This window comes from Eublepharis macularius, chromosome 2 (genome assembly GCF_028583425.1).
Source record: "Eublepharis macularius isolate TG4126 chromosome 2, MPM_Emac_v1.0, whole genome shotgun sequence".
Taxonomy (NCBI): Eukaryota; Metazoa; Chordata; class Lepidosauria; order Squamata; family Eublepharidae; genus Eublepharis; species Eublepharis macularius.
Genome location: NC_072791.1, coordinates 142,515,424 through 142,538,544, shown reverse-complemented (window position 1 = coordinate 142,538,544; position 23,121 = coordinate 142,515,424). Strand labels below are relative to the sequence as shown.

General features: G+C 43.9%; 1 protein-coding gene across 1 annotated transcript in view; it reads right to left on the bottom strand.

The window, feature by feature from the left end:
- IGHMBP2 (immunoglobulin mu DNA binding protein 2) overlaps nt 1–23,121 on the bottom strand; it is a 140,100-nt gene that overhangs the window by 110,168 nt on the left and 6,811 nt on the right. The window contains exons 3-4 of the mRNA XM_054970107.1: nt 9,691–9,883; nt 6,256–6,353 (exon numbers count right to left, since the gene is read on the bottom strand). Of these exons, the coding sequence (XP_054826082.1) occupies nt 6,256–6,353; nt 9,691–9,883 (291 nt within the window). The remainder of the gene's footprint in view (nt 1–6,255; nt 6,354–9,690; nt 9,884–23,121) is intronic.

The window sequence follows — 23,121 nt, the reverse complement described above, 5'->3', positions numbered from 1 at the left end:
TACACTTGAACCCTTAGAGAATTATGTAACAAAGAAAGCAGTAAAGGCAGTAATAAAATTCCAAGGCAGCACTATTATTTAGATGTCATAGTCAAGAGAACACTGAAACAACAACTTATATTGCCTTCAACAGGTGGCTGAACTTTTCAAATTGGTCAGGTATACCTCAGTAGGGCCCATTAGCCCACTTTACAGAAAAGCAACATGAATATGAGCACCTAAGGTTTTCATAAAACAACTCTAATGAAATCACAACTATTTCACAAACATCGCCCCCCTACTATTCCCTAACCATTAAAATACTATAGATTTTCTTTAATAAACGTGTTGAAACACACACACTTTACAGTTTCATGAACTTCTAAAAAGCTTTTAGCTGCACTTGACAGTCTACACTGTAATTGAAACAGTCACAAGATGGAATACAAAGAAAATTAAATCGACACATCAGTCCATCAGAGACAGAACAGAAGAGAAGCACGCCCGCATAGTAAAGAAGGAAAATAAGAGACAAAACCTTCACATTTTTCAACTTGTGTTTGTCAATATGCTACCAATTGACAGAATTATGACATAATTAGGACTGGCTGGCAAAGCAGATTCAAGAGTAGCATGGAATTAATGAAGGATGATTGGTGAGGGAAAGTTTTAATATAGAATGACTTAAAAGTTAATGTAGCTGCAAAAATGCCTTCTACAAACTCTTGCTAGCCTGGAAGATGGCCTCCTACCTTGACACAGCCGATCTGCCCGCCGGGATCCATGTCATGGTAACATCAAGACTAGACTACTATAATGCACTCTACATAGGTCTGCCTCAAAGACAACTTGGATACTTCACTTGGTGCAGAAGACTACAGCTTGATTATTATCAGGAGTTAGATAAAGTATACACATTACTCCCATTCGGCAGTCGCTCCATTGGTTACCCATCAGTTACCAGGTTCAATTCAAGGTATTGGCTATCACATACAAAGCCCTTCATGGCCTTGGTCCCATATCTACCACCTCTCTTCCTATGCTCCACCACAGCAGCTTCGTTCATCTGAACAGGGCCTTCTGCAGATGTCATCTTGCAAATGGGCAAAATCAAAAGCTGCTTGTACATGTACCTTCTCTGTAGTGGCCCCCACTTAGGGCATGGCCTGCCTGAAGAGGTCAGGAAAGCTCCCACTCTCCTGGCTTTCTGCAAACTATGCAAAACTGAATTATTCAGGAGGGCTTTTACACCCAGGTAATAAGGTTATGCTGTAAGGAAATGGTTCAGAGAGATACTTTGGTAAAGGGACTGTAAGTTATACTACTGTGTAGTTTGTTGCTGTTAAGTATGCTCCTACTGGGTAGTTTCTGCATCATTTAATATGTCATGTTCAATTACTTATGTTTTGTTTCAGCTCTGTATTAGATTTTTGCTTGTCTTAAAATTTCTGCAATGTACTCCATTGTATTGCTTACTGAATATCCCAGTGGTTGATCATGTTGACTTACACTGTGTAATCCACCTTGAGTCTTAGTGAGAAGGACCGACTATAAATAATGTAAATGCAAATCACGGGAAGTACTTTTCTACAGTAATTTAATGCAGGGCTCAGCTTATGCCCTGAAATTTTTGTTCCTTTTGAAATATGTATATTTACAGTGAAATCCTAAACAGAATTACTCTAGTCTAAGCACACTGATTTCAATGGTCTTAGACTGGAGCAACTCTGTTTAGGATTTCACTGTAAGTTAACCAATGTCCATTAAGTGTTCATTTTTGAGACACGTTTTTTCCTTACATAATTTTTGCACATGGAATCTTTGAAGATATGGCGGAAAACAGCCCCCTTTTTTCCAGGAAAAAAGAACATGGGTGGGCCTGAAATATATTAATCACTTCATTTTCATATTTTCGTATTACAATTGCATACATAATACATGTTATTAAAGTAGTAAAGTCAGTTCAACACAATATTGTAGGGCTCAGTGGAGGGAAAGGTTGTGGCTCAGTGGTAGAGCATTTGTTTTGCATGTAGAAGGTCACAGGCTCAAGCCCTGACATAAGATCAAGTAGTAAACAATATTTATTTATTTATATTACTTATAGTTCACCTTTTTCATTGAGACTCAAGGCAGATTACACAGTGTGAGTCAGTACAGTCAATTTCAAAGACATTTCAACAAACAATGTAATAGTGTATATAAGCAAATTTGCAAAGAGTCCAATACAGAGTGGAGGGAATGGTAAAACAGCATAAGCAATTCTAAGACTGACATATTAAACAATACAGGAACTATCCCATAGGCTCATATTTACAGCAACAGACAGTATATGGTATTAAAGTCTTTAGTCCCCATCCCTTTACTTATGCATCTCTTTGAGATCACCTCCTTACAGTACAGCCCTCCTATCTGAGTAACAAGCTCGATGAGATGAAAGACCTCAGTCTAAGACACTGGAAAGCTGATGACTGCCACAGTAGACAATACTGACCTCGATAGACCAATGGTCTGACTCCATATAAGACAGTTCCATGTGTTCATATGTACTGTCTGAAAGCACAAGTGCTTTTGTCATAATAAACCATGGTTTGTTTAGACTGGCAGCTTGTTGCGTAAAGGTTGGTTAGTCCAGCAGACTAAATTCCAGTTTCCTTTCCTGCCTCTAAGCAGAATCCATAGGTACTTTGAAAGGCAGAGCAAAAGCAGAGCATGCCTGAAACAGACAAATTTATTTAATAAATAAGTTTTTTTAACAACAGAAAGCTTCTGAGCAGTTCCCCTCTAAAGGGCACTACTTCATATAAAACTGACCCAAGGAACAGTACCTTCCCTCAGAGTAATGTTTGGAGAGCTAAACTAATGCCCTCTGTGGGTTCTCTAACTAGGCTGATCCTTAAAAGGACAGTGACACCTAATCTACTGAAAACAGGATTTTGGATTGAATTTCCTGGCCCTTTGGATTATTAAATGTCAGCAATATACCCCAATTGCACCAACAGTATTGAAACTCCCTTTTAAGCACTGGTCTAATTTTTACTCACACAAGAATTGCCTTGTGGATCAGACCAAAGGCCATCTAAAACTGCATTCTGATTCCAACACTGAACAGAAAAGTGCGCCTAGAAAAATCCCAAGCATGACATGCAAGGGAAGGCCATTCCTCACTGCTTGGCCCACAACTCGCTCTCAGAGGCACAGCACCTCCCAGGCCCAGCTGCTGCTAGTGGACTCTAACCAATTCCTGCTGTGGTCACCTCAGTATGAACTGGCAACTTCACTGGTGGCTCAGGATGCAGTACAGGGTGCCCTCTTCCACTGGGCCTGGAGTGATACTGCTGAGCTGGCAATACCAGCAGACCTCACTAGGTGATTAGTAGTGGTTGGAATATGGAAGCCTATGAGGCACATGAATCAATTATTTTCTTTTTGACCCAACCAGTTGGGCTTTTGGAGACTGGGCCCACTTCCACTCTTGACTCAAGAGCTAACTCTCAGTTCTACAGAGTTTATCTGGTCACTCCTTTGACCCACTATCGTGGGGATAAATGGAATTAGGCTTTGCTGACAGAGCTCTTGATTCACCATGTTTGACAAGAGAAAATTAAGCACAAAAACACAGCAGCTATTTCTCTTTGCTTTATGATAGTCTCTGTGAGCTTGCTGATCCAAACCCAAGATACTTTAAGCTTCTTCAATAACAAAGAAACTTGCTCGGAGCTCCCAGATTGGGGGCAGGGGAGCAGATCTCTCAGATTAGTCTTAACATATGGCATCACAAAAGGTAGTATTTTGTAAAAGTGATAAAGCCTTTATACCATGTTTTAAACTGCCAAAGAAACGCTGTCACTTATATGTTATATATTTGTATCTAGAGAGCTAGTGTTGTTTCTTTTGTGCACCTGGTTCTCCATATTAGAGTCCTACCACTCTTAACCACTATACCAAATTGGCTTTTTTAACCACTACACCGAACTGGCTCTGCATATCTGACTGGCTATGCAGATTTTTTAAAAGGTGCTTTGGCAGCATCTGTCACCATAGCACAAGAACCTTCACTGTGTGACTGAAGCAAAGCTGTGTGTATGCGGAAAAACATTTTAAAACACTATGTACATTTTTAATGGTAACTTGTTAAAAAAAACTTCTCCCTGAAATGTTGAAGAGTTACTACTAAAGTTATGCACGACTTCACTCCCTGACATTTTGTGGCTTCCTCTGCCTCCTGCAGTAGCTGCCGTGTCAGAATTCCAAAGGTGTCCACAGGCTCCAAAAGGTTGGGCACCCTGGGCTAGAGACTTACTTTTTTAAAAAAAAAAATGAAAGCTGGGAATTGACAGAATGTGTTCCTCTGTTGTTACAAGAACATATTGATGTAACAATATTCCAATACTGATTTTTTTTAAAAAAAGTCCCAGTGGCCAGAGGGCATTGCTGGGGGACTGGGGCAGGGAAGCTGGAGGGAAACTAACCATGTGGAAGTCCATATACCGCTGCACTTTATCTGTAGCTGCTCCAGCAATGAGGAAACCACATAAGCCCGTCTATGTGGAAACACTGCAGATCTTCCTTGATAACACCACAACTTTTCTATCATCATGAGAATTATACAAATAGTTCCATCATAAAGAACTCTTCACAAAATGATTATTCCATTTCAAGAAAAGATGATGATAAAAATATGAGTGTTAACAGCATGGCTGTATGTGTACCGCTCATGGGAGAATACTGACCTCTGGTGACTATCAGCTGTCATTGTACAAGTTTTACATGTTCTAACCTATCTTTCTCCTTGATGTGTTTGTTTTTCTGTGTTGTTAGGGTGGAGTTTTTTTTAATGTGCGGAAATATTAAAATATGATCCCCCACCTGCATTTTTACTGAAGTTGTCTCAAGAGAGCTCTACTATGTGCTTTTTTCTGAACATGTAGGTTGCTCATAGTCAAACTGTTACTAAATCTTCTATAAAATCCTTACATAAGAAAGGTTGTGCCAGCTTTCCCCAGTGGCTGCATTGGACAAGATATGCACTGCATTGTTTATTAGATTTTTCAAGACTTGTTTGTGTGACGGGAGATTTAAGTGATTGTGACCTTTTTCTTCCTTTTTCTTAGTAACAACTGGATTATTTTGTTCACACAGTAAGAAAAGCACTTATAACACATCATTAGTAACTTAAGACCTATTATTTTGTATAAATTATGGTGAACTTTGAAAGTAGAACATGAATGAGCTAACACTGGTAACTTCTGAAGACAGAATTAACTAACAAACTGGAAGGCTTAAGACTGGTAGCACTACCCAATGCACCATCAACTCCAGTATTTTCCCCTTGAAATCGAAGCGCTTAAACTGGAGTAACTCTGCAAAGGATGACACTGTGGGTGTGGGGCACTAGCATGGATATCTGTACAGATCCCATTAAAATAAGTGGAGCCAACATAGTATGAGTAGTTGGTGGATTGCACCTCAGCTTTGGATCTTGCAATCATCCTAGCTAACTGTCACTGACTACCTGTTCTCCATGAATTTCTGATTGCAACAACTTCAGAGAACATTTCTATGATCCTTGTTCCTCTGAGGAATACCACATTAACCAGTGAATGCCCAGCAACTGGTGGGTAGAAGAAAGTCACCAACTAGCCCAATGAAGCTAGCTGGGAGTGCTCCTAGCACTATTCTCAGTCAGCTATGCTAACTTTACAGCTCAGCTCATATATGTGATTGCTAACAAGCATACAAGTATCCCTCTACTGCTTGATGACTAACAGGGAGCATCATGTACATGGCAGGACTGGTACAGATAGGGTGGAGCAGTCTCATTGCCAACCTCTGGTTTAAAGAATACACTGAGACAGATGTCAGGATTCCAGATACATGGATATTCCTCAAAAAACTTTCTATAGATGCAAAATCCCATCCCTTCTGTGTAATTTACACTGGAATGGTGTTTGCAAGAGTGACTGAGGGAAAGTACCACTGCAAGAGGCAGCAGATAAGAGGCAGAGGAGGAGTAAACACTGAATTTAGATCCTCAGTTTGCTTTTTTTCTTCAAAGTGTCAGGGAAGCAGGACTCATGAGAGACTATCAGTGCAATCCTGAGCACAGTTACACCCTTCTAGACCCACTAGCTTCAATGGACTTAAGATGTGACTGTGCTTAGGACCACACTATACGAGTACAATATCCTGGATGGGAAAACATGTTCTGCTGTGACTGCTTCAGTTGCCAGGGGTTCCACAGTTTATCCACATTCAAAAAGAAAAGACACTTACTTGTATCATTGTTGTCACTAGGTTCAGAAGAACCAAACAGGACATCAATAAGACCAGATGCTGGGCCAGAACGATACTGACTAAGTGTGTTTAATGCCCTGCCAAAAAGAACACAAAGAAGGAGCTCTTAAAGACAGTTCCTTTAAAGACATAAAAAATCAAGCAGTAGTACCATCCCACCTCATTACTGAAAATTCATGTAGTGCCATTTAAAGACGAACAGCTACAGAGACATTACGAGAGTTCAGCAGCATTAGAAACTGTGGGGTTACATTAGGTTCCACTCCACCCTCTCACCAAATAATATTTTATTTCTTGTTTCAAGCTCAGAGCTCTTTATACAAATACACACGTTCTAACCACAGTTTCCAGCCATAGGAAAAAGTACTCAATAGATATGCATGGTCATTTTAACGCTATTTATTCATGGCATTTTTAAGCTGCCTTTCTTCAAATAAAAAACTCAAAGTGCAGCTCTGTCTACCTGGAGGTCATCTGATCTTAAAAGTGAAAATGGTAGAGGTTATCATCATGTACAGCTGCCACAGTACAAGAACTTTATAGCAAGCTTTATATGATAAAACTGCTGTATCCCTTGAAGTAGTCAACACAATTTCAGTTATTAAAAACAACTGTCAGTTGCCAGCACCAGAAAATGGGGAAGCCACACAGAAGCCACGTAAAGCCAGAAAAGCCTCTATATATTCAATCTGGCCCAGCTACTTTCTTTACTGTGAGTCATCTGCTATAAAAGTCTGCAGTGCTGAGAGCTGCGTCACATTTTATAGCCTATGGGACTACAAGGGGAGAGACACCCCCTACACACACCTCTTAACACTAGACTGAGAAAGGGTCAAATTAGATATAGCAAAGGTTATAGATCTCTGTTAGTCTTTTACAGTGCAATCTTAAGCAGAGTTACTCCAGTCTAAGACCACTGAATTGAATGGGCTTAGACTGGAGTAACTCTGCTTAGGATTGCATTGTTAATGTCAAATTACAAGTTATGCATAGACCTGAAACAGATGAGGGCTGCAAGGGTGAGAGAACATTTAACTCTTCCATTCCTGCATGATTTCACAAATCAAAACCATGCTCCCAGCATGGTTATTAGTCCTTCATAGGAAAACAGATGAGTATCCATGTTAAGACCATCCTTTTTTTAAAAAAGGACTATAATGGTGCAAGATCCTTGATTTTGATTTGCAAAAATTTACAGGGGTGAAAGGATTAACCCTCATCACCCCTCCCAGTGTGGCTGTGATATGGAGTCCAGATCTGGAATGGCATCTTACAGCATTATCTGTTTTGAGCTAAGAAAGCACTGTACTACAAATATAGAGATCAAATTATTCCAACAACTGATATAGCATCTGGGCCATTTCTGCGCTGCTTGTGGTCCTGCACTGGGGTGGAAGAGATAAAGGAGAAGGAACTGAGTATTCCTCTTCATTAGTTATTACAACTTTGAAAAGACTGTCATGAATCTAGGTCCTTGTGCTATATAACTCATACATGGCCTTCCCTCTCTAGGCCCAAGGCTGAACATTCGAGTGGCCTATAGGCTCTCTCACTTGAAGGCCTGGGCCCTTGCTGCGATTTCCCCTCTGGGACTACATTTCCCAGATGCCCTCCAAGCCTGGTATAGAGCCGGCTGAAATTGGAGGGAAAAGGAAGGCCAAATGTCACCAAGGAAGCTGGCCCATGAGAGAAATAATGTAAGGCCAGAAGGTGTTATTTTCCCAAGAGCTGAGTAGCAGAGAAGCAGCTACCAGCAGGAGAGGATCCCTCACCCAAGGAGGGTGGATTGGACTCAGGAAGAGCCAGGTACAGCAGGGACCAGTTGTGTAGCCACTTTAGAAGCCACTTTACTGTTTACTTGCCAGCTCCTTTATGTACTAATCTTACCCCACTTGTTGTAAACGTATCCCATTTAACTAGTGCTCACAAGTGTTTCTTTCCCTATCTATTTGGTGATTGCCTCTGTTTAATAAAGCAGTTTGCTTCATGTTGTCTGGGTCCTTATGCCTCAAGGTCAACCAGGACCCTGGAAACACCCTCATCAGTAGGGGGGTGCTGTTGGAAGGGTAAAGGGAAGAAGGAGGGGTACTCCGGACCCTACCTAGTTGAACTCCCAAACTAGAAGGCCCTTGCTGTTCCAGGGATGAAAGAAGTAGGAGTGAGAGGTTGTTATGCCAATATAGATTAAAATCATATGCCAATAATCAATACTGAACAATACTAGGCCTAGCTTCTATACTCTAGATGAACTTTTAAACTTTACATGAACTTTCAGTGTATTTTTTCTATGTATAAGGTAATTCAGCAGGTGTGCTTTCATCCTTTGACAATTAATTAAAATAGTGGACTCTACCGAGATTGATGTTCTTCTATCAGAGATTCAACCAATGGTGATCGTCCAACTTAACTTTTCCTGACACTTGTTGGAGATTTGTAGTTTTGTTGTGAAGTACAGATTATGACATAATTTTTTAACTAATTGGAAGGCTGTACTATGAAATTATGAATATTCAGTGAAGTGTCAAACCAATCAATATTTGTTTGTGCTATCATGTGAATAGACCCTAAATATTTGCATATGATTAGGTATATCATTGCAAACACAGAAAGAATAAGCAGGGTACTGATGGAAGAAATCTCTTGAGAGAATCTAGGTGAGAAACTATTTCTACCTATGTATTTCATAGAAACTTTGAGCAATGTTAAACTTAGGATTTATTGAGAAATGTTAGTGAACTTATTTCTTATTGCCTTTCTATGTTCTGTTGTTACAGGATTCATATTAATAGCCATTTATATTTTGATTGCTTGCTTCATTAAAAAACTAGGGTATATTTTCAATAAAGTGAAATAAACTCTAGATTGGTGTCTGTGTGTTTGATGAGGAGTTGCAAAGCAATATTGAACCCTATATAAATAAATGTACTGATAAACAGCTGGTTCAAAGAACTTATCTGTTTGACAGGTCTAAAGACTAACTGCTTTCTGCTTCCCCGGAGAGAGATCCATCTTTCTCCTGGCAAGTTGAAACTTGGTTTTAGACACGGGAACTGACTCGTTACAAGGTGAATGGTGATGGTAAAGGACCCATGTAAGGGGGAGCCCATGGTAGACAAAACCCCTCTTACCTGCAACAGGACTTGAGAAGATATTACAATTATTATAAAGGCATGTTTACTCTCCATTAAATACACCAGAAATATATTGTTAGGATCTTGAAGACTAGGATCTTGAAGACCTAGGTTTGAATCCCTGCTGTGCTATGGAAGCTCAATGGGTGATCTTGGGCCAGTCACACGCCTCACAGGGTTGCTGTGAGGCTAAAGTGGAAGAAAGAAGAATGATATAAACTTCTTTGGGGTCCCCACTGGTGGAGAAAGGTGGGATTTAAATGAAGTAAATAAATAAACAAACCTTTTAAGCCTCTTATATGTAACATCATTGGAAAGTCTCAGCAGTCGATATGCGTTCTCCTGGTCCAAGCTCACAAGGCTATTCTGAGGCTCATCAACTGCAATTGTAATTGACTTGGGGGCCATGCGGGTGACAATTCCTGTTGCCAGCTGATCTCCTTGGCCAGCCATTTCATATAGTCCCACAATGTCACCTGTGGAAGATAAATCATTACAGAGAGGAAAATGCAGAGCACAAAATAGCAAATATTTTAGTAGTACAGATAAGCATCTCACTTCACAGGAATGCATGATACATTTTGCTGTAAGCCCTGCCCCCAGACTGTACAATTCACTCATCCAGGTCTGCACAGCTAGCTGCTTGCACCTCTCAGGACTCCTAAGCACTTCCCCCACTTATCCACTAAACCCAACAAGATCCACTGCCAAATTTCCCCTTAACAAGATGATTCAGAAAGATGCTTTGGTGAAGGGCTAGGGACTGTATACTATATGTTGCTATAAGTATAATCCTACTTGGTAATTTTTGCATCTTTTAATATGATAAATTGCTTATGCTTTGTTTCAGCATTGTTTTAGCTCTGTATCAGATTTCTACTTGTTTTCAAATTTTCTGCTATCCAATACCCTATTGCATGGTTTTTGAATGCACCAGCCATAGATCATATTGACTGACACTATGTAATCCACTTTGAATCTCAGCGAGAAAGGCAAACTATAAGTAACTTAAATAAAGAAAATCTTGAAATTTCAATAGCTTTAACTCCAGCTTCACAGCTTGGAATGACACAGCATGAATCCTACTAGAAACCTACCTGCATTTTAAAGGTATGTGCACTGACTACATTTTGTATTTCCATTTTACCTCAAGATTGTTAAACAAAGAACATGGCCGACCTGGCCACCTGGATCCATGCTATGGTAACATCAAGACTTGACTATTGTAATGCACTATACATAGGTCTCCCATCCAAATTAACTAGGAGACTACAATTGATGCAAAACACTGCAGCGTGACTGCTATCAGGAGTAAGCAGGAGCACAAACATCACCCCCATTCTGCAGTCACTCCATTGGCTACCTATAAGCTACTGTGTCCAATTCAAGGTATTGGTTATCACATACAAAGCTCTTCACAGCATTGGCCCGGAATACCTACTGGACTGCCTCCCTCCCTATGTTCCTCCATGGCAGCTTCACTCACCTAAACAGGGTCTCCTACAGGTGCCACCCTGCACATGGGTGAAATCAACAGCAGCCTGTACACAGGCTCTCTCTGTGGTGGTCCCTACCCTGTGAAAAGGCCTGCTTGAGGAAGTCAGGAGAGCCCTCACTCTCCTAGTTTTTTGCAAACGATACAAAACTGAATTATTCAAAAAAGCTTTTGTATTATAGAGAGGGGCTCTCAGATGCTTCGCTAATGAGTTAAAGACCATAGACTTCACCACTATGTTGCCTTACGTACTTAAATACGTGCTCCTATGAGCTACTTGTGCTTCTTTTAATTAGATCATTATTAGATTAGATTTTTAGTCCCCCATCCCCACAAGGTGGGCTCAGGGCGGAGTACAACATTTCAATTTACATAAATAAGAATTAAAAACAGAAAACATTATACAAATAACATTAAAACAGCTTTATGCAATAAATACAATACAGTTTCTCTTCAGATGGCGATGATAAAATACTGGTTTTCAAGCCCTGACTCATATGTAGGCTCATATGTAGGGTGGTGGACAGATCTTTAGTGTGGCCAGTGGGGGCCCAACCTAGCCTCCACCATATGCCTGGTGGAACATCTCTGTCTTACAGGCCCGGCAGAAAGATAACAAATCCTGCCGGGCCCTGGTTTCCTCAGACAGAGTTCCACCAGGTCAGTGCCAGGACCGAAAAGGCCCTGGCTCTGGTCAAGGCCAGGTGGGCCTTCCTTGGGCCAGGGACCACCAATTGTTGTTTATTTGTTGAACGAAGCATCCTCTGGGATACATATGGGGAGAGGCGGTCCTGCAGATATGCTGGGCCCAGGCAGCATAGGGCTTTATAAGTCAACACCAAAACCTTGAACTGGACCCGGTACTCAACTGGTAACCAGTGCAGCTGGCGTAGTATAGGTGTTATATGTTCCCTAACTGGGACCCTTGCAATTACTCACGCAGCTGCATTTTGGATCAGCTGTAGCAGGGGAAGCCCTGCATAGAGCGAGTTGCAGTAGTCTAGTCTAGAGGTAACCGTTGCTTGGATCACTTCAGTTAAGTCATGGGTCGATAGGTAGGGGACAAGCTGCCAAGCCTGTCTTAGATAGAAAAATGAAGACCGGGCAACCGCTGCGACCTGTGCCTCCATAGTCAGGGAGGCATCCAGGATCACCCCCAGGCTCCTAACTCTTGAAACCGGTGCAAGTAGCACTCCATCAAGAGCGGGGAGCCGGATTCCCATGCCCATGGCCTCCCGACCCACATGCAGGACCTCCGTCTTTGTGGGATTTAATTTCAACCGACTCTGCTTCAACCACCCAGTCACAGCTTTGAAGGCATGCTTCAAGACATCTGGGGCAGAGTCTGGCTGGCCGTCCATCATCAGATATAGCTGGGTGTCATCAGCATATTGATGACATCCAAGTCCGAAACTCCACACCAGCTGGGTAAGGGGGCACATATAAACATTAAACAGTAATGGGGAGAGTATTGCCCCCTGAGGGACACTGCACACCAACGGGTGGCAGGATGACAATTTCTCCCCGACTGTGGAGAAAAGAGACAAGCCACTGTAGGGCAGTCCCTCGTATCCCCACATTGGCGAAGCGGTGAGTCAATAGATCATAATTGACCATATTGAATGCTGCTGACAAATCCAATAGTATCAGCAGCACCAATCCACCACGATCCAGCTGCCTGCGGAGATCATCTGTGAGGGCGACCGGCAAGGTTTCCACTCTCTGTCCCGGGCAGAAGCTGGACTGGAAGGGATCTAGGGATGAGGAATCATTCAGGAAACCCTGTAGCTGCTTCATCACTGCCCATTCAATCACCTTACCCAGAAACAGGAGATTTGAAACTGGGCGGTAACTGACCGGGTCAGTGGGGTCTAAAGATGGCTTCTTCAAGAGAAGCCTAACCATGGCTTCCTTCAAGGCTTCCGGAAAATGCCTGAGGGAGCTCAAGGACATGTTGAGAATGGCCTCCAGGGCAGTCCATAGCCCATCTACGCTGGCCTTCACCAGCCATGATAGGCACAGGTCCAAGGAGCACGTGGTAGATCTCACTGCTTGCAGGGTCCTTTCAATCTCATCCCTGGAGAGTGGGTTGAAATGATCTAATATCATCCCAGTAGACAGCCAAGCGGCCTCTAATTCACATACTGTGTCAATTGTGGCCAGCAAGTCACGGTGGAGAGACAAAACTTTATCAGCAAAAAAGCTCCCAAAAGCCTCACAACTAATATCTGAATTCAAAATTTGATGGTCTTCCCGATAGGGAGCCCAGTGACCAAACCACATTAAACCATTTTGCTGGGCGTGAACTAGCTGATGCAATGGAAGCTGCGTAGACATCTTTCTTTGCAGCCTTCACCGCTATCTCATAGGCTTTCATAAACGTCCTATAAGATGATCTTGCTTCTTCGTCACGAGATCGTCGCCACCCTCACTCAAGCCATCTCAGCTCCCACTTCATCCATCATAGCTCCTCTGTATACCAGGGAGCCAATCTGGTGCAGGGGTGAAGAGGGCGACGAGGGGCGATTTTATCGATGGCTTTGGAGAGGTGGACTTGCCATGGAGGAAACCAGGTCTGCAGCCCGAGTAGAGGCAGCAGCATCGGAGTGGACTTTGAAGTCTCCCAGCACTATCAGTCTCGGATACTCCAAGGCCCACCCCACTACCACCTCCAACAGGCGCGACAGGGTATCTGCTTGTGCGCTAGGTGGTCGGTACACCACACAGATAGCCAAACTCTCCTCGGCACCCCACACTAGGCCCACATGATCAATACTGGAGATCTCTGGGGCAGGGAGCGGTCTGAAGGAGAAAGACTCTTGGACAAGGATTGCCATCCCTCCCCCCGGCCACCCATTCGGGACTCATGTAGGACCGAAAACCCGGGGGGATCAGTTCTTTCAAGGCAACTGTTTCTCCCTCCCTTACCCAGGTCTCGGTCACACACACCTGGTCCATATCATTCGCTACAAAATAATCAAGCAGCGTTCTAGTTTTATTATTTATGGACCTGGTATTGCACAACATCAGTGTCGAAGGGGCACTAAATTTCCTAACTCCACACCCAGCATTTCTCAGTATGGGACACTGGTTGGAAGGGCACCGAGTCCTAAAATATTTCCGTTTCCTTCTCATCTTGGCTCGAGTTCTAATGTCAGCCCTAGAATTGCTTATGTTCTGTTTCAGCATTTCTTCAACTCTGTATTGGATTCTTACCAATGCTATGTCTTTGTAAAACTGTGTTTATTTACCTTACGGCATTGTTTATTGAAATGTCCCTGAAATTGACTGTACTAATCTCACACTGTGTAATCTGCCTTGAGTCTCAATGAGAAAGGCGGACTATAAATGACATAAATAAAAAAATAAATTAAAAACATATGAAACTGTACTTTTAATATGTCCTTAAAAGAGAATGTGCTGCCTCACAGTGATGCAAAAATTGACATAAGGACACACTTCATAATTGAGTTGGTTCTAGAGAGTCAGTTTGGTGTAGTGGTTAAGAGCAGTTTGGTTATTTTATTTATTATTTATTTATTTATTTCAAATTTGTATACTGCCCACCCCGCAAGCGGGCTCAGGGCAGATACCAACATATTAAAAATACAATAAAAATTCATATTAATTAAAAACAACACATTTAAAACAAGATGGTGGACAGCCTTCACAGGGAGGGTTTTATACACCCCTTTTTTCCAGGCCGGCGGAGGCCCAGCCTCAGCCATATGCCTGGCAGAACAACTCTGTCTTGCAGGCCCGGTGAAAAGATAGTAAGTCCTGCCAGGTCCTGATTTCAGCAGACAGAGCATTCTACCAGGTGGGAGCCAGGACCGAAAAGGCCCTGGCTCTAGCTGAGGCTAGGCGGGCCTCCTTGGGGCCAGGGGCCACCAACAGCTGTTTGTCCCCTGATCGGAGTGTCCTCTGGGGAATATATGGGGAGAGACGGTCCCGTAGATACACTGGCCCCAGTCTGCACAGGGCCTTATAGGTCAATACCAGAACCTTGAATCTGATCCGGTACTCCACTGCAGCTCGCGTAAGAATGGTGTTATATGCACCTTATTTGGCACTCTCGTAATAACACGATCCGCTGCATTTTGTACCAGCTGTAATCTCCGAGTCAGGCTGAAAGGCAGCCCCGTGTAGAGTGAGTTACAGTAATCTAGCCTAGAGATGACCGTTGCTTGGATCACTGTAGTTAAGTCACGTGTTGACAGGTAAGGGACAATTTGCCTGGTCTGCCTCAGATGGAAAAAAGAGGACCTGACAACCGCTGTGACCTGTGCCTCCATTTTCAGGGAGGCATCCAAGATCACCCCCAGGCTCTTAGCTCTTGGAACTGGCACTAATGGTGCCCCATCGAGGGCCGGGAGCCCGAGTCCCGAAACTAATCCCCCGTGGCTCAAGTACAGGACCTCAGTCTTCGTCGGGTTCAGTTTCAGCCGACTCTGCTTCAACCAACCAGTCACAGCTGCAAAAGCCTGTTCCAGGACATTTGGGGCTGAGCCGGGCCGGCCGTCCATCATCAGATACAACTGGGTGTCATCTGCATATTGATGACACCCAAGTCCGAAACTTCGCACAAACTGGGCAAGGGGGCGCATATAGATGTTAAACAATAAAGGGGAGAGTATTGCTCCCTGCGGGACCCCGCACACCAAAGAGTGGCGGGATGACAATTTCTCCCCAAACGTCACCCTCTGTCCCCAACCATGGAGAAAAGAGACAAGCCACTGTAAAGCAGTCCCTCGTATCCCCACATCGGCGAGGCAGTGAGTCAGAAGATCGTAATCAACTGTATCAAACGCTGCCGACAGATCCAATAATATCAGCAGCGCCAAGCCGTCTCGATCCAGATGTCTATGAATATCGTTTGTGAGCACGACCAGCAATGTCTCTGTCCCATGTCCCAGACGGAACCCGGACTGGAAGGGGTCTAGGGCTGAGACATTCTTCAGAAAGCCCTGCAGCTGTTCCACCACCGCCTGCGCAATCACCTTTCCCAGAAACGGGAGGTTCAAAACCGAGTGGTAATTGACCAGGTCAGTGGGGTCCAGCGATGGTTTCTTTAAAAAAGGCCTCACCACAGCTTCCTTTAATGGCCCAGGAAAACCCCCGGAGCCTAAGGATAGGTTAACAATGGCCTCCAACGAGGACCACAGCCCCTCAGCACTGGCCTTTACCAGCCACGATGGGCATGGGTCCAAGGGACATGTGGTGGGCCTAACTGATTGCAGGGTCCTGTCAATTTCCTCCCCAGAGAGTGGGCTGAAATGATCAAATATTGGCCCTGAAGACAGCCAAGGGGGTCTCCAGCTCATTCACTGAATCAACTGTGGCTGGCAAGTCACGGCGGAGAGACATGAAGCCAGATGAACGACCTTGGATCAGTCACAGCTCTCTCAGCCCCACCCACCTCACAGGGTGATTGTCATGAGGATAATGACAACACACTTTGTAAACCGCTCTGAGTGTGGCATTGTCCTGAAGGGCGGGATAGAAATTGAATGTTGTTGTTGGCGTTGTTACTATTACTATCTCTATCACTAGTAGTAGTAGTAGTGATGCAGGTGAGGCATTTGGTTGAACAATCAATTCACTGATGCAAATTAGAGAGAGCTAGGCATGACATGGGACTTAAGCAACGTTGCTTTAATTTAAGAGCACTTTGGCATCCCTATCTTTGTCTTTGATTTACCTCAATATTCTAGAATATTAAAGGTAACCTTATAGATGGGCTTTTTCAAAAGCCAGACAAAAGATAGTGAATAGTTGACAGATACAAGTTGATGCTACTCAAGTGAAATTAAAGACACATTAAATTATATCTGTATGTTGGGATTCTACCTCTCTGGAGAAAAACACATTAGTGTTCAGGTCTGCTATACACTCGTAATTTTTCCCAACATTTGATTTGCTGTAAGGAATGAGACAAGCACAGTTATCACAAGCATTAGAAATTGGCTTCTGGAGCCATGTAAAACCAGCATGTATCTCAACATGAAGCTTCACTAAAAATTCCTGGGTTATCTCATTTTCTTTTCACACCACATGAGTCCCTGTCTGGATCCCAGAACACTAACAGGAAATCCAGATAAGTCTTTGTTACTATAGTCCAAAGCTGACACTACCACAGGCAATACATAATAGTGGACTGGGTATTCTCCAGTGCTAGAGTAGACGTACAACAATTCCTAGATGACCAAGAATACAGATAAATCTAAGATGGGAGAGACTTTCAGCAAATTTTCTGTCAAACCAAAACAAAAGCCAAAGATGGAAACAGGAAACTCCACCACTGATCTTTAAAAGACAAGCAATTCAAGACAACAAGAAGCAATGATTTGGAACACTTGGGTCCAGCTCTGATCCTGGGTTATCTAGGTTTATTTATTTATACCCACACCATTTCTCCCCAATTGGGACCCAAAGCAGCATACCTCCTTCTCCTCCCCCCTCATTTTATCCTCACAACAACCCTGTGAGGTAGGTTAGGCTGACAGTATGATCAGCCCAAGGTCATACAGTGAGCTTCCATGGCAGATCTGGGATGTGAACCTGAGATTCCCAGATCCCAGGGTGCGTGTATGTCTATATACATCATCAAAAATGTTTATATACTCACACTCATATATACAGATCTAAAATATACCAAGTTTTAATGTAATCACTGTTCAAGCTTTTTTTAAAAAAACTATTAACAAAGAATACAGCTTGCTTTGGAAAGTAACTGAAGTGCCAACAACACTGATTAACAGCAGTGATTTAAATCTAGACTGTTACGTGTCTTAAATTATTATAGAAGCCACTGGTTTAAATTGTGATGATTACATCAACCTATTCTGCTTAAATCTTAGAGGAAATGCCACCTGCCATTAACTACGTGTCCCTCATTTTCAACTACAGCAAAGCCAGATTTTCATTTAACTTTCTCTCTGTCTTTCTCCTGCTGCCTCCCTCCACATTCCAAATATTAATTAATTAAAAGAAAAACTCAGCTTTCTGTAATTGAAAATGTTCAGTCCCAAGCAACTGTGAACTCAACTATATCTTTAAGTTCATGCTGGCTTTGGAGTCACATTCCAGAAATGAAGTGCTTTTTCAGAAACAGCAGAGAGATGGATCGAGATGGGTAGCCAGGTATCTGAAGAAAGGAGCTGTGACTCACGAAAGCTCATACCCTACTACAAATTTTGTTAGTCTTATAGGTGCTCTTTTCTACAGCAGAGAGATGGTGTGTTTTTAAAGGCTCACGAGACCCTTTTCAAAGCTCATATTTGCCTGATCCCCACACAACATATTTCCAGATTGTATTTTATTTCAAAGTAACCACAGATACAATAGGGTGCTGGTCTCAAATTACCACCATCATACATGCCAACTGTCAAAGGAGCCATTTTTGATATGCAACTAAACACTTGCCTCACTGCCTGTGAAAAGTAAAAATTGTCCCCAGGTTCATATTCTCCTTAGGCTCTCTAAAGTTAAATGAGAGACAAAGAGAACTTATATTTGAGAAAATTCATGCTGGCTTCTCCCCTCTTAGGAGTTCTCCTCTTCCTGGAAGGATGAAAAGAAGATGTCCTTTGGATACTGTTTAGAGAGACAGATGTGGAAGACTATGCAGTTTTTCTCTCTCTCTCTCTCAAATGGAAGGAGAAAGAGAAATAAAGCATGCTCCAACATGCTAACTTCACCACACAGCTCATACAGCAGCACATGGGTCTGGCTACCAGTCACCGGCTCCACAAAAAATTCCTTGGGGGAAGGAGGGTTCTTCATGCAGCTTTCAGAGCACAACCCATGTTCTGGCCACAACTACAAACTAGAAGTTGAATGTAGGGCTGTCTCTTTTAGATCTCTCATTACGGAGTACACAGGTTGGGCCTTGGTCCCCACCCAGTGTCAGACATAACACAATCATATATGAGTTGTGGGTTCTCAATTCCTGTGTGTACAGTACCCAATTACGAATAGGACCATGCACACAAAGAAGAAGCATCACCCTTACCCCTCCCCAGCACCATTTTTCTAGGCTGAAACAATCCTAGGGATGCTAATGGGCCTGTTCAGCAAACCTATATATATCCCAGGGAACATGTGTGTTTCCCATAAAAGCACCCTCCTGGGATTTTTTCAGGGTAGGAAATGGTGCTGAGGAGAACATTGAAGCCCTGATAACACACTGCAAACACAGGAACTGAGAAGATGATTGTGTTACCTCCAAACATGGATGAGGATCCCAGATCCAACCTGTGTAATCTGTGTGAAGATTCTGGAAAGAAGAGAAGGCAGCTGGGGGTACCAATAGCGGAAACAAAGGAGGGGCAGCCCCGGTGCAAACGCAAGCGGAAGGAAAAAAACCGAAGCCTCAAAATGAAAAGCATACAATGAGCACACAATGAAGCCACAGAAACAGAAATATATCAAAAGTGTGAATATAATAAATATCACAATTGGTGTATACTAATTAAACGTCAAATTGTATATACCTAAACTACAACCATGCCAATAAATGCAAGTCCACTGAACACCAAGGTGCACACAGGCACCAAAAGGGGTAATACCAATATAAGGGTGCACGCAGGCACTTCCTCACAAGTAATCCAAAAAAAATACAATGACAGAAACAGTATCAGGGTGCACACAGGCACTCACATAAATAAGAGACAGAAAGGGTGGTTGGAAGGAAACCACCCAAAAACAGAAGCGGCTATAACATCCAAAAGTAAGTGCAGTATGAAGAATGCAGAGGATGATGGAAATCAGATGTCCGACGTGCAGCCTACAGGATTTGCCAGCATATAAGATCTCACCCCGTTTTGTGATTACTTCGCTTCTTCAACAGGCACATATTTCTTATATACAATGTTGCAACCAAACCAATCTCACAAGTCTGCCTCAATGAGAACGCTCATAATGGTTTTAATGCATTAAAACCATTATGAGCGTTTTCATTGAGGCAGACTTTTGAGATTGGTTTGGTTGCAACTGTCCAGGGCCTGAGGCACAGCCCCCGGCCTCGACAGGAGGAAGCAGGGGGAGGCAGCCAGAAGACAGCAGTCCTGCCGGCTCAGCCAGCAGCCAGGGCCAGAACCTGCCTACACCAGAGGAGGAGGGCAAAAGGCCAAGGCCCCAGAGAGCTAGAGGAGGTAGGGAGAGGCAAGCTAGTCCCACCCTCCAGGGAGAGGATAGAGGGCTGAGCAGGACAGAGGGAGAGGGCAGAGGCAGGAAGAATAGGGACCCAGCAGCAGCCCAAACAGAGCCCTTACCTGCCAAGGAGGAGAAGCAGCCACAGCAACTCAGAGCCATGCCCCAGCCTCCACCTCAGTTTGAAGACAGCAACCTTGGTCAGGAGATGCTTGGAAACCAGCCCCTTCAGGTGGAGCTGCTGAAGGCATTCTGTGGGAAGAGCTGGGCAGCCAGCCAAGGGGCCACAGCTGGGCCTACCTTCAGTAATCAGCTCAGCCAGAGAGGCCCAGCAGCCAGCCAACGTGATGCAGCTGTTACTGATCCAGACAGCCCAGACAGCTACCCCTGCTGCAACAGCTTGAGACAGCCCAGGCCAATGCTGGGAGGCCAGAGAGGGGCGTGGCCTGGCAGGCAGGACCTGCAAGGAGGGCGGGGTAGTGAGAGATGGCCCTATAAAAGCTGACTGGGAAGAGCTCTGAGGTGGTGGGTGTGAGTAAGGAGTGATGGTGTGGAGTGAGAGCAGAGCAGTGTGAGAGTGGAGGCTTGGGGGAGAGTTCTGGGAGAAGGAGATGATGGAGGATGCAGGGGGTAAGCAGGCCAGGTTGAGCAGGCCAGCGAGTGGACTGAGAGGGAGTCAGGGTGATGTATACCACCCCTCCTTCCACAGAGCAGGGTCCTGCAGCATCCCTGGTGCCCCTCTGACATCAGGGCCAGCCCAGCCGGTGCCCCGCCCAGCAGGGGCAGCGACAGGCCCTGACAGCAACATTGTATACAATAAATATGTGCCTGTTGAAGAAGTGAAGTAATCACGAAACAGGGTGAGATTTTATATGTTGGCAAATCCCGTAGGCGTGGCATATGAAGTCTGACTGCATGTTGGACATCTGATTTCCATCATCCTCTGCATTCTTTATACTGCACTTACTTTTGGACGTTATAGCCGCGTCTGTTTTTGGGTGGTTTCCTTCCAACCACCCTTTCTGTCTCTTATTTATGTGAGTGCCTGTGTGCACCTTGATACTGTTTCTGTCATTGTATTTTTTTGGATTACTTGTGAGGAAGTGCCTGTGTGCACCCTTATACTGATATTACCCCTTTGTCATTGTATTTTTTTTTTATTACTTGTGAGGAAGTGCCTGCGTGCACCCTTATACTGGTATTACCCCTTTTGGTGCCTGTGTGCACCTTGGTGTTCAGTGGACTTGCATTTATTGGCATGGTTGTAGTTTAGGTATATACAATTTGATGTTTAATTAGTATACACCAACTGTGATATTTATTATATTCACACTTTTGATATATTTCTGTTTCTGTGGCTTCATTGTGTGCTCATTGTATGCTTTTCATTTTGAGGCTTCGGTTTTCTTTTTTCCTTCCGCGGGGGTACCAATAGAGCAAACAGGAAATGAAGAGGGACAAAAGTGAGTGAAGTTTCTGCCCTCTTTTTTTTTTTTAACACAAATCTGATTACTTCAAATATGGGCTTCAGTTTAATTATTCTGTTTAACTGTGTCTTATTGAGTCAGCATGCTAGCAATTTAGTACAACAACTGTGCAATTTATCTTGGAAAGCCTATGTAGCTTTTTTGTTTCCATGTCAAAAGGCAGACTTAATTTAATGGCACTTCTGTGGCTTCCCATTAGAAAGCTCTAAAAAGGAAGGTTTACAGAAAGAATTTACGACTCAGCATAAGCACTATCAAGCTAGAAATAAATTTGTATAACAGAAATAGGACTTGTCATGGCCCAGTCTGAGGTCTCCTCTGGAGGAGAGACGCCTCGTGTAGCCAGCCAGGACTCCTCAGGAGAAGAGGAGCCTTGTGTAGCCAGCCCTAGCCCTGATTCAGCAGAAGCCAGCAATCAGGAGCAACAGCTGCTGGCTGATCAGAGCTTACAGCCAGCAGCTGAGGCACCAGCACCCCCTAGCTCCAATACTACAGAGGAAGCTCAGCCAGGAACTTCTACAGGTGCAGCACAGCCAAGAGCCTCCACCCCCCCCAGGTTCACCCACGCCCAAGGAACGCCGCAGGCAGCGCCAGAGACTGGAACTGCAGGAGAGACGGCGCAGTGCTCGCCTCTTGAGCCAACGCCAGCTGCTGGAGAGTGACGATGAGTAGTGGCAGGATAGAGCCCCAGCAGCTGGCTGAAAACCACGCCTGGCTATAAGAGCCAGTCTGGAGGAACTGCTGGGCGTGGAAGCAACGTGTCTATTGCCTGCAACCACTCTGTGTTCCGTGAACCTTGCCCATGCCTGCTTTTGGACCTGACACTATCGGTGACTGACCTTGGACTGTGCCTGACCTCGCTCTTGGACTCTGGACTTACTCCTGGCTTTATCTCGTGCTCTGACCACCGGTTTGACTTGGCTTTTGCTCTTGGAACTCCCCTTTGACTTTGGCCTTAAGGTTTGGACTTGAACCACCCTGCTTGGACTTGAACCACTGGAGAACCGGGTTTGATTCCCCACTCCTCCACTTAAAAGCCAGCTGGGTGACCTCGGGTCCTCACAGCGTCTAGGTGTTCCCTCAGCCCTACCCACCTCACAGGGTGTTTTGTGGTGGGGATAATAATAGCATAGTTTGTAAACCGCTCTGAGTGGGCATTAAGTTGTCCTGAAGGGCGGTATAGAAATCGAATGTTATTATTATTATTAAATGAGAAATATGGCTGTTGTGGGTTTTCCGGGCTGTATTGCCGCCCGGAAAACCCACAACAGCCATCGTTCTCCGGCCGTGAAAGCCTTCGACAATACAAATGAGAAATACTCATTTAATATTATAGTCTTCAACATGAAGAAGTGAAAATTGCCCTGGTGTACCAAAGACATACGAACTGTACTTGTCCCTAAACTCTAGGAATGAACATTAAAAGGCTACAGCCACTGCCTCCTCCATTTCACAATCCTGAACCAGAATAAGGTACTCATTATTCAAGTGAGACAAGAATACATATCAGTCTTAGTTAATTTATTTCTAGCTAGTCATTCTATACTGGAAAGTTTGTCTTGTATTTCCTCCACTGCAA